Source organism: Nicotiana tomentosiformis, chromosome 10 (genome assembly GCF_000390325.3).
Source record: "Nicotiana tomentosiformis chromosome 10, ASM39032v3, whole genome shotgun sequence".
Classification (NCBI taxonomy): domain Eukaryota; kingdom Viridiplantae; phylum Streptophyta; class Magnoliopsida; order Solanales; family Solanaceae; genus Nicotiana; species Nicotiana tomentosiformis.
This window is the reverse complement of record NC_090821.1, coordinates 32,999,757-33,012,924: the sequence shown is the minus strand read 5'-3', so window position 1 is coordinate 33,012,924 and position 13,168 is coordinate 32,999,757. Positions and strand designations below refer to the sequence as shown.

Here is a 13,168-nt window from a genome sequence, read left to right as displayed (position 1 = left end):
ACAATCAAGGAAATGCATGTAAGCATTCATCTATCACCATCAGAGAAAGGAAGAATACATCCAGTTTCTAAAAGAGTATAGGGATATTTTTGCATGGTCCTACGATGATATGACAGGTTTGAGCACGTCCATAGTGGCTCATAAACTACCTACCGACCCTATGTGTCCACCGGTAAAGCAGAAACTCAGAAAGTTCAAGCCAGATATGAGTTTGAAAATAATAGAGGAAGTCACCAAGCAAATCAAAGCCAAGGTTCTCAGAGTAGTTGAATATCCGACCTGGTTGGCTAACATTGTGCCGGTTCCAAAGAATTATGGGAAGGTCAGAGTGTGTGTCGACTATCAGGATTTAAACAGAGCAAGTCCCAAAGATGATTTCCCTTTGCCCAATATACACATACTGATTGACAACGGTGCCAAGCATGAACTTCAATCCTTTGTGGATTGCTTTGCGGGATATCATCAGATCTGGATGGATGAAGAGGATGCCGAAAAGACAGCCTTTATTACACCATGGGGAGTATATTGTTACAAAATGATGCCGTTTGGCCTAAAGAATGCTGGAGCCACTTATATGAGGGCCATGACAACCACTTTCCATGACATGATACACAAGGAGATAGAGGTGTACGTGGACGACGTCATCATCAAATCTAAAAAGGGTACAGATCACATAGCAGATTTGAGGAAATTTTTTGATCGACTTCAAAGGTACAACTTGAAACTGAACCCCGCAAAGTGTGCTATTGGAGTCCTTGCTGGAAAACTACTACGGTTCATTGTCAGCCACCGAGGAATTGAGCTAGACCCATCAAAGGTCAAGGCTATCCAAGATTTGACACATCCGAAGAACAAGAAAGATGTGATAAGTTTCTTAGGGCATCTCAATTACATCAGCCGTTTCATAGCACAATCAACTGTGATCTGTGAAACGATTTTCAAAATATTGAAGAAAGATGCTGCAACAAGTTGGACTGAAGAGTGCCAGAAAGCCTTTGACAAGATCAAGGAATATTTATCCAAACCACCTGTTCTGGTCCCACCGGAACCTGGGAGACCTCTGCTACTCTATTTATCTGTACTAGATGGGAATTTCGGCTGTGTCTTGGGACAACACGATGAGACGGGAAGAAAAGAGCAGGCCATATACTATCTGAGTAAGAAGTTCACACCCTACGAAGCACGGTATTCTTTGCTGGAATGCACCTGCTACGCTTTGACATGGATAGCTCAAAAGTTGAGGCACTACTTTTGTGCCTACACCACATATCTCATATCAAGGATGGATCCGCTAAAATACATCTTCCAGAAACCCATGCCTATGGGGAAGTTAGCAAAATGGCAGATACTATTGAGTGAGTTTGACATTATCTATGTAACTCAGAAGGCGGTCAAAGGGCAAGCATTGGCGGATCATCTGGCAAACAATCCTGCAGATGGAGAATACAAACCACTGAAAACGTATTTTCCCGATGAAGAGGTATCATTCGTCGGAGAAGATATCACCGAAGCCTATGATGGTTGGAGAATATTCTTTGATGGGGCTGCGAATTTAAAAGGAGTGGGTATTGGAGCAGTTTTAGTGTCAGAAACGGGTCAACACTATCCAGTATCCGCAAAACTCAGGTTTCCATGTACTATCAACATGGAAAAATACAAGGCCTGCATCTTAGGACTCAGGTTAGCCATCGACATGAACGTTCAGGAAGTTCTGGTAATTGGAGATTCAAACCTTTTGGTACATCAGGTTCTAGGAGAATGGGCTACAAAGAATACCAAGATATTACCATATTTGTACTATGTACAAAAGTTGATGAGGAGATTCACAAAAATAGAGTTTAAACATGTTCCGAGAATCCAGAATGAGTTCGCAGATGCATTGGCCACTTATCTTCCATGATACAACACCCAGACAAGAATTTCATCGATCCTATCCTAGTAGTGATTCATAATAAGCCAGCGTATTGTGCTCATGTTGAAAAGGAAATGGATGGAAATCCTTGGTTCCACTACATCAAAGAATGTTTGGCAAAAGGAGAGTACCCGGAGCACGCAAATCATACTCAGAAACGCACACTCCGAAGATTATCCAACCAATTTTTCCAAAGCGGAGGAATTCTGTATAGAAGGACTCTAGATCTGGGATTATTGCGGTGTGTCGACACCTTGGAAGTATCCAAATTGCTTGAAGAGATACATGCCGGAACTTGCGGATCACACATGAATGGCTTTGTTCTAGCTAAGAAGATATTATGAGCAGGATATTTCTGGATGACTATGGAAACTGACTGCACCAGGTATGTCCAAAAGTGTCATCAATGCCAAGTACATGCGGATATGATACGAGTGCAACCCAATGAACTCAATGCAACAAGTGCACCTTGTCCTTTCTCTGCTTGGGGGATGGATGTCATCGGTCTAATTGAACCCGCCGCTTCAAATGGGCACAGGTTCATTCTAGTGGCCATAGATTATTTCACAAAATGGGTTGAATCCACATCTTACAAGGCTGTAACTAAAAAGGTCGTCGCAGATTTCGTTAGGGATCGTATTGTCTGTCGATTCGGGGCACCCGAATCAATCATTACCGACAACGCCGCCAACCTTAACAGTGATTTGATGAAATCCATGTGTGAAACCTTCAGGATCAAGCATAAAAATTCCTCAGCATACAGGCCACAAATGAATGAAGCTGTGGAAGCCACCAATAAGAACATCAAGAAGATATTAAGGAAGATGGTAGATAATCACCAACAATGGCATGAGAAATTACCATTTTCCCTACTTGGATATCGTACCATGGTTAGCACATCAACCGGGGCAACTCCTTATTTGCTGGTCTATGGCACTGAAGCCATCATTCCCGCAGAAGTAGAAATTCCTTCTTTGAGAATCATACAAGAGGCTGAACTCAGTGATGCAGAATAGATACGAAGTCGTTATGAGCAACTGGATCTCATTGACGGAAAAAGAATGAACGCAGTATATCACGGTTAACTTTACCAGAACTGAATGTCCAGAGCTTTCAACAAAAGCGTCAGGCCTAGATAATTCACACCGGGGCAGCTGGTGCTGAAGCGGATCTTCCCGCATCAAGATGAAGCCAAAGGGAAATTTTTACCCAATTGGCAAGGGCCTTACATGGTTCACAGAGTACTAACAGGAGGAGCACTCATACTCGTAGAGATGGACGGAGATGTTTGGCCAAAACCTATCAACTCAGACACAGTCAAGATATACTATGTTTAGATTGTTTACATTTCTTCATTCGATGTAACTGAACTACGCTTGACCTGATTCCAGTTTAATAGGATATACGTAGGCAGCCCTGTGTGTTCGGTCACATCTTAATAAAATCTTCATTTTTGCCATGGTCAGAAACTGGGGCAGAATTTTGAGGAAAGCAAGTCCAGCCAATTTCCTCATACGCAGAACAATCAAAGAATTGCTTTTAAACTGGGGCAAAATTTTGAGGAGGACCCACAAAATTCTAGAGCAAGGAAGTCGTAATGTCTCTAAAATATGTCACGGTCATTGGTTCATATAACTTAGTTGATATTGCATACTACTATATTTTAAATAACTACATGCATCAAATGCACGCATTTTTTTCGAAAAACTTTATTTCTATAAACAACAAGATGTTACCCAGGGTAACTCAAACAGGATCTAAAGATAGGAGCACAGGCAAGGCAGAAGACAAAAACGCGAACCAACCTTCCCCCAAAGAACTCACAATATTTCTTTGAATGCAGGTACAATAAGATAACGATACTCGCAGATACATCAAGACACTGCCTTCAGATTATCTAGCACAAATATCTTCAGCTAAGAAATACTTTTCCACTTGCCTCCTATTTTTGCATGAGGCTAAGCATTGCCTCCCTAATTGCATAAGGCTATGTACTGCCTTTCCTTATATCGAGACTAAGCATGGTCTCCTATTTGCACGAGGCTAAGCATCGCCTCCTTAACTGCATAGGGCTAAGCATTGCCTCCTTAACTACATAAGGCTAAGCAGCGCCTTTCCTTGCATGAGACTAAGCATTGTCTCCTATTTGCACGAGGCTAAGCATCGCCTCCTTAACTGCATAAGGCTAAGCATTGGCTCCTTAACTGCACAAGGCTAAGCTCTACCTTTCCTTACATCAAGACTAAGCATTGTCTCCTATTTTGAATGAGGCTAAGCCCTGCCTCCCTAATTACATAAGGCTAAGCGCCGCCTTTCCTTGCATGAGACTAAGCATTGTCTCCTTTCTTTTCATGAGACTAAGCATTGTCTCCTATTTACACGAGGCTAAGCATCGCCTCCTTAACTGCATAAGGCTAAGCATTGCCTTCTTAACTGCACAAGGCTAAGCACTGCATTGCCTCCTTAACTGCACAAGGCTAAGCTCTGCGTTCCTTACATCGAGACTAAGCATTGTCTCCTATTTTGCTTGAGGCTAAGCCCTGCCTCCCTAATTGCATAAGGCTAAGCGCTGCCTTTCCTTGCATGAGACTAAGCATTGTCTCCTTTCTTTGCATGAGACTAAGTATTGTCTCCTATTTTCACGAGGCTAAGCATTGCCTCCTTAACTGCATAAGGCTAAGCATTGACTCCTTAACTGCATAAGGCTAAGCTCTGCCTTTCCTTACATCGAGACTAAGCATTGTCTCCTATTTTGCATGAGGCTAAGCCTACCTCCCTAATTGCATAAGGCTAAGAGCTGTCTTTCCTTGCATGAGACTAAGCATTGTCTCCTTTCTTTGCATGAGACTAAACATTGTCTCCTATTTGCACGAGGCTAAGCATCGCCTCCTTAACTGTATAAGGCTAAGCATTGCCTCCTTAACTGCACAAGACTAAGCACTGCCTTCTTTGCATGAGACTAAGCATTGTCTCCAATTTGCACGAGGCTAAGCATCGCCTCCTTAATTGCATAAGGCTAAGCATCGCCTTTCCTTGCATGAGACTAAGCATTGTATCCTATTTGCATGACGCTAAGCATCGCCTCCTTAACTGCATAAGGCTAAGCATTGCCTCCTTAACTGCATAAGGCTAAGCAGCGCCTTTCCTTACATGAGACTAAACATTGTCTCCTTTCTTTGCATGAGACTAAGCATTGTCTCCTATTTGCACGAGGCTAAACATACCTCCTTAACTGCATAAGGCTAAGCATTGCCTCCTTAACTGCACAAGGCTAAGCACTACATTCTTTGCATGAGACTAAGCGCTGTCTCCTATTTTGCATGAGGCTAAGCCCTGCCCCCCCCCCCCTCTTGCATACGGCTAAGCACTGCCTTTTCCTCAAGATTAAATACTATCCCCACTACACCACCTAAGACTTAGCACTATCCTCTATTCACCTAGGACTAAGCACTGCCCTCATCTTACACAAGACTTAGCCTTGTCTTGTCTCATCTTCGCATGTGACCAAGCGTTACATCTTTGCACTTCATAGGCTGAAATATCGCCATTTTATCCAAAGGCGTCATAGTCTGAAGGCATAATCGTCATAGCCGGAAGACACCATTCCATGGCCTGAGGATCTCTCAGTATTGCACATCATTATTCAAAGGAGTCATGGTTCAGAGGCACCATTTTCATGGCCCGTGGACATCATTTCATAGCCTGCGAATCCCTTATCACATGATTCATGGCCCAGGATGTCATGGTCTAAGGACATCATCCTCACCGTCCAAAGACAATCTTCATGGTCCAAAGGGAATTTGCATCAAGTTTGAATTTTCGCAATAACCCATATATATTGCATGCATCGTGTTTTAAGTTTTGCAGGTAATCCAAGAAGTAACCGTTCTCCTAACGGGAGCAATCTTTGCTCCGATTTCTGTTCAACGTTCACATCCTGCAATTACTTCAAACGCAACCAATCACCATCAATTACCCACTTTTACTTGATAACCGTTCAGATACTCATTTTGAGATACATCCATAACGTTTCAGATTCGCATTCACGATTCTGTATAAATTCATCTGATATTGTCCTACCCTAAAGGACCCTTTCCGAAGCATACGACCATTCCTATGACAACTCCATCGGTTCAGTTCACCATTAGATCCAGAACTACACACGACCTGATTCCCGTAATACCAGGGATATGTAGGCAACTCATGAACCAGGGTTCAGTGCCCATTTTTTAAATCACACCATCCCTCACTCAATTCGGCCAAAATTGGTCATCATATTCTTTACCCGACAACTCTTTCATCATTCCGGGGTAAAGAGGGGCAGCTGTTGATACCCAATTTTGCCCTCATACTTTTTTCAAAATATATACATGCTTTCAAAATAGCATTTTATGCATCATTATTTACTTTAAAAATCTATAAAAGCATTTTCTATAATTTTTCATATTTTTTAGAGCTCTTAAATTAATTTTCTTGCATTTAAATTATATAAATATCTAGTATTTATCCCATTAAATTATTTTGTGAAGACTTAGTTACCTAAAATTATTATTTTGCACCTATAATATATGTTTCAAATATTTTATTTCATTCCATATAATTATATTAGCATTTTAAGCTATTTATCTAATTTTGCAATAATGACCTATATTCATACACAATTTTTCTTCATTTTATATTAGTTGTGTCAAAATAGCATATTTATATTTTTATAATACTAAGTTAATATTTTAAGCATTTCAGTGCATAAATAATATTTTTATTTATTTATTAAGCATTATGTATAAATCATTTTGATAAAATTTTGGGTATTTAAATAATAGCCCATTCTAACCAATTTTGGACAACATTAGTGGTCCAAAACTACCCAAACCTTAGCCCAATCCATCCCAGCCCAAAGCCAAACGACCCTTAGTCTCAAATCCGGTTGGTACCCGTATCAAATAACCCGCCTCGTTTCCCTTGTGATCCTGGCCATTGATCTCAAATGATCAATGACCCATAATTAACCTACCCGTTTTATATTACCCCTCACCCTAAAGATCCATTTTTGCCCGTCCGCCGACCCCAAATCTTCTCGAACCTTCTCCTCTCTCCACAGAAACCCTAGCCGCCCTCTCAAACCTCTTCAAATCCGTCTCAACCATGGATTCTCTCCATGATTTCCTTATCTTCTGTGTGTTATCTCATTATTTTCTACAAAACTATGGTATCACCTAGTACTTGTCTAAACATGGCAAGTACTATCTCTCAGAATCTGGCCATTCGACTTCAATCGCTTGAATCTGGATAGTATTTAGTCCATATACATCATGACCATGGCTATATGGGTCCGATTAGCCAAGATATTCGGCCAGTCTTTGATTTATGTCAGTTAGGGTTTAACAAGTTTTTCCCTAATATGATTTTTATTGATTCTGCATGTTAATACTTCCTTATATATGTTCGATTTTACAATTTTCCTTGTTTACCGGTTCAATTTCTATCACTATATAAACCCCTCCCCACCCCCTTCTGAAGCGGACTGGAATCAATATACTTTCACTAAAAAAATTGGAGTGTTGTTCTTTGATTCCCTCATTCTCTTGTTCTATACTTCATTTTGGCCGGCTGAAATCCAAGGCCACTGAGATTCTGTTATTCGGACTTTCTCTTGGTGCGAGCATTGCCCGGAGTTCTTCTGAAGCTCTTGGGAAATTTGACTCATTGAGATTCTGGGTTCTTGTGGAGTTTTTGTTCTTTGTTGTTGTCCGTTTAACTGGTAAGTCTCTTGATCTTTTGCAATTTCATTTTTTATGTGTCTCTGATTTGCATGTGCTCTCGCTTCTGAAATCTATGGCTTAATGTGTTTTCTAGGCTACTTTTATGCACAACTCTATTAGCTCTACAATCGTTTTAAATCTCTCTAGCATTTAACTCCTCCTAATGCTACTAATTTTGAGATTGTCTATGTCTAACTTGGATAATCTGAACCCTCCTAAGCTCGTTTAGCTAGTGTATTGGTGTCTGAATGTTCATGAATATGCTTACCTACTTTGTCTTAAATCTCTGTAATGAACGCCTCACATCTGTAATAACCTGTGTTAAGACCTTCACTGTTAACTATGATTTGTTTCTCTGCTATTGTGTCACTCAGCATGCTCACTTGATCGCATACCCCTTTAATGATGACTTTAAATTATAGAACAGTTATCTCAACTTGTTTTCCCTACCATGTTTGAACTGTTTTGATATTAAGATGAATCCCTGGCATAACTTAGACCTTCAATAGTTAATTAGTCTACTGGTCAATACTTGAATGCCTACGTTTTCCATTTGACATGAGTTTATTTTCACTCTGTTCTAAATCTCTGCAATGATTGTCTTGCATATGTAATGTGTTCTAATCTATGTTAAGATTTTTCTATCAACTATGACCTTGCTTCCCTACCAGTATGTCCCAGCATGTCTTTGTCTCACTTAATTCCCTGTTCCTTCAGTGATTACTTGACTTTTCACAATGTGCGTTCCCCTATCATATCTAAATGTTGTTTTGTTTCCTGATGAGAGTTAACATGTTTGTTTCATAACATCAAGATTTATACTTAGCACAATCTTGACCTTCTTTAGGTAAACAGTCTACTGGGTTGATACTAGAATACCTACATGTGCTATTTAACATGAGCTTACTCTTCACTCTGTACTGAATCTCTATGATGCTCGTCTTGCATACATAATGTGTTTTAATGTCATAAAACCTTTTCCCTCAGCTGTGATCTTGCTTCCCTGCTAATATGCCCCATTATGTCTTAATCCCCTGCTCCTTCAGTGATTGCTTGAACTGTCATTATGTGTGCTCCATATCATGTTTCAATGCAATCTTGCCTCCTGATGAGAATTAATATGTTTGTCTTATGATAATTAAATGCATGCTTAGCTTAATCCGAACCTCTTAAGTCCTAATTGGGTTAATGTCATGAATGATAATCTATGCATATCTTGCAAACCTATTTCTTCCCCAATTTCTTTCAATATGAGGCTATCTATGTGGTGCTTTTCTATCCTGCTGCACCTACTGGCCTATTTGATTAATTACTTTATATGCTCAATTTTATTTTGTCTACTTTAGGATATGAATGTATCTCCTAACTTCTGTCCATTTTCCTTACTGGAAACTTATGTTGTCCTGAACACTTTATTCTTAGCCGGTTGAAAGCCAAGGCTACGTAGGTTCTGTTCTTGGCCTCCCTAGTGTGAGAACTGCTGGAGGTCCAATTGAGGCCCTTGTGAACTCTGACACACTAGGCTTTGGTCCTAGTCATTCTCTCAACCTCCAAAACTATCACTAATACCCTATTTCCCTGTCATGTAATACATATCTATATTGGTTGTTCCAAGTGGTGCAACACTCGGTGCTGTGGCTCATTTGAATGGGTATGGGCTCTTCTATGGACCCATGATCGTGTATTGAACGTGGCTCTTTGTTGAAGGCCCAGTAAGACTGGGTATTTAGTCATTTTATTTGGGCCTACTGTGGGCCTGTTCACTGTTATGTAATATATTTACTCATTGTTGGGCTTGTAATAATCTTTGTATAAACAATTGGGGTTGTTAGTAAAAGGGAATGGGGGTAGATTTTAATATTTACATGCGATGGGTAGATGACATGCCTATAGGACTTGATAATGTGTTCGCTATATGTGTTGTTCAATTACATGAGCACTGTAAATATCATGACATTAGGAGAAGCACACACGCATTGCTTGTTTACCAGTAAACATGAGTCCAAATGCTATGTCTACTGCTACGTATTTATAGACAGCATGCCTATAGGAAGTGAGTACTCTTTCAATTTGCATGACTGCTTTCAACCGCATTAGAAACCTGCCTATAGGAACAAAATGAATTTTCCTTTAATTCACTTCAGTTATTCACTAGGAATCATGCCTACAGGATTTTGATCATTTCATTTGCTATTATATCACATTATTCACTAGAAATCTTGTTCATAGGACTAAGAATAAATAAAACAAGCTCCAAAGTACTATGCATTAGAGATCATGCCTATAGGAAATAATTGCTCGCTATAATTGGTTAATGCTAGAACATTCAAACACTGCTTCATGCACATTGTATGAATAATTCTAGGACCCTTTCCCTAGAAGATTCTGATGTACCCAACCGCGTATATCACTTAGGCATCGCACATATAGGATTGGTAACTTAAAACTCTCAACAATTAGCTTATGATACCCGCATGATTCTGTCTATAAGCTATATCCTACATCTGAAATCACTTGTATACTTTGATCGCCTATAAAGCATGTCTATAGGATTCTGCAGATTCCTGATTGGCATATGTGTTTGCGTGCATTTATTGCTTAAGTGCGGAGGCAAACTTGAGCCCCCTTTATTGCCATATTTGAAGTCCAATGTGTTTTTGTATGTCACCTAATTTTATCATATTGAGAAGCCTAAGTTTAAGTCTAGAACCATCCAAAGTAAAGGTTCAATACCTTCTGGACCATAGGTATGGGACGGGTAGTGCATGCATAGGGTACGACCTATAATTGAATTAGAACACTTTTAGGTAACAACTTTAACATAGTAATCGGGTAGCAGGAGATGATAGTCTGTGCCCGCTGAATAATATGAGTAACACCCCATCTTGAGGGAGTTACGAAGTATTATTTATGTTGCACGAGGTGATCCTTTAGGCTAAAAAACACAGGACCCCCCTCCTCTTTGTACGTCGTTATTAGATCTAAATAGTTGTTTCCCTATATTCGCACTAAGATCTATGTCAATTATGTTGACATAAAATTCTGTGACTTCTGAACTCCTTTCTTTATTGGATCACCTAGCTTAATCATAATCCACATAATCTTAAGTTCAGCCAGGACCCACAGTTGTGGACCTCGAAGAGTGACTAACACCTTCTCTTTGAGATAATTTGAGCCCTTACCCGATCTTTGGTGACGTTGACTAGTCAAACAGAGTCATTTGCATAATAGGTGCCCTAACACACCTTAAACCGTTAGGTGGTGACTCTCCTCTTTTAATACCTCCTTAAAAGAGTTGTCACATGTCGAAACCCAATTTTGCTAGAAGAAAGGGGGCACGACAACCCCAACATGGGGAATTCAGTCTAGCAGATATGACATCGTGAGCCTTGAGAAATATTCAGATAGGAGTTGGGATAGTTAAAGGTACCGTATGAGTGTTACAGAAATAGAAAAGAGTGCCACTGTGAAGACAGTCAAAATATCAGTTCAGAAGCAACCCTACAAGCACAAGGGCATGAAGGTAAGTAACTACGGATAATTATAGGCGAGGAAGAACATCAAAAATTCTGTCAAATATGCAATGTAATAAGCTCGCAGCTTTACAAGAGTCAGAGGGTCCTCCCTAAGTACTACAATGAAAGACAAGTTGATGAAATAAGGGAGAAGGCTTCAACCTAAGCATAGTAACTTGAAGAAGAAATGGTCGTGTAAGAATAGTCTCACTACAACATTATATGCACTCCATAAGAAAGTGGCACCTACCGTGGCCAATGAACGGGAAGTAAAATCAAAGGTGATGTTCAAGATCATATAGGTTGTATGGAATTCCAATATATGTGGGCACTAAGATAAGCCAAGCATTCGTACAACAAGGGGCGGAAAGACCAGGAAAAGTAATAGCTTACGTTTAAAGAAAGTTGAGAAGGAAAAAAGGAATTATTCGATCAATAATCCAGAGTTGGTTACATTATGAATGCACTTAAGATTTCGGAGTATTATCCATGCAGCATATATGTTGACAATGATACAACCGTAGAAGACTCCGGTATAAGTTAAATGATAGAACTGAGTCCAGGTCATAGACAAAGGATTGAATTGTTAGAAGATTGTATCATGGATATTCCATAGCGTCCATGAAAAGCTAAAGTAATAACTAATACCATGAGCCGCATATCGAAAGATAGCTTAAGCCTACATAAAGGCTGATCAGAAGGAAGAGGAAACTAAAGAGTTACATCAACTAAGTAAATAAAGAGTCTGATTATTGGACCCAGAAAATTAGAAATCATGATTGAGAACATTGCAGAATCACTCTTAATATCAGAGTTACAAGAGAGATAGTACAACAACCATATTCTGTAACAGCTCTACGAGAAAACCAGTTAGAAGAGTACCAGCCTCATAACAAGTCAGTATAAAGCTCCCACCGGATCGTGTATGCACCAGAGATGCAAGTATTATAATAGAGCTTCAAGTTGTGGATGTGAATTATACCTATGTGGAAGGGAAGTCATGAAAGAGATAGACGATGCAATTTGAGATTTTAAGGTAAGTAAGGTAAAGGTGAACAACGTACGAGATACTCACATGCAGAAGGTTGTGTATAGTCCATACTTCGAATAAAAGGCTAGAAGTGTGGGGATTCAGTATCCAGGAATGATAGCGGCATCGTCAGTGGCATATTTTCTAGCCTATGGTTTCTAGGTATCGAGAGGTCTAGTTAAAAGAGTAAAGAAGAGTTAGAGACGATGTGATGTCTCGCTTGATATTCCAGAATAACATAAGGAAATCTATGGTGCAAGTAAGTTGAAGGAAGATTGCGAGTTGTGTAAATAGATATGTGTAGGTCGCAAGCTAAAATATGGTAGAGCGGCAAGGTTTTAGGAAGACATTGGTAAGGATAAGGAAAGGCGAGTGAGAAGGTGATGAGAATGGATAAGTCCTCGGGGTTAAGCCTGGGAAAACAAGAGAGATAATGGTTTCTCTAAGTTATAGAAAGTTCAGTATAGCCTGAGTGAACTCAAAGGAGTCTAAGACTAATAGCATTTAGAAGAGATGGAATGCTGCTGTGGTAGTAGAATAAGGGTGTAATTGTGATAGATAAAGGATGACATTTGGGCCTTTGATTGAGTAATGATTTGAAGAAAAAAAAGGATTTCACGGACGGCACGAGATTATTGGGATGCTATGAAAAACGTTTATGGAAGTATGGTTACGCCCCTAGGTGGATCAGGAAAATCACTTCAAATGTTCCTTGATGCAATGTGAGCCCTAGTGATTACGCAAAAGGTTTCAAGTTATCAGTGGTCGATTGTAGATCAATGTTGAGGTAAATCAACAATGGATGGATGAAAGTTACAAAGTATCAGATGAGATTAGGCCGTCATTCATAAGATGAACAGTAATGAGGAAGCTTTAAGGGACATAGATTTATACATATGGGATAAGCAACGAACGTAACCTGGAGTTTGGTAGCAGACTTCAGTAACGA

The 13,168-nt window shown here is 39.8% G+C and overlaps 1 protein-coding gene across 1 annotated transcript; it reads left to right on the top strand.

Moving 5' to 3' along the window:
• Positions 1 to 1,282: 1,282 nt before the first annotated feature.
• On the top strand, positions 1,283 to 1,900 carry LOC138899972 (uncharacterized). Its single transcript, XM_070186674.1, has one exon. It carries the CDS (start codon positions 1,283 to 1,285, stop codon positions 1,898 to 1,900), a length of 618 nt encoding a protein of 205 aa, XP_070042775.1.
• Positions 1,901 to 13,168: the final 11,268 nt, after the last annotated feature.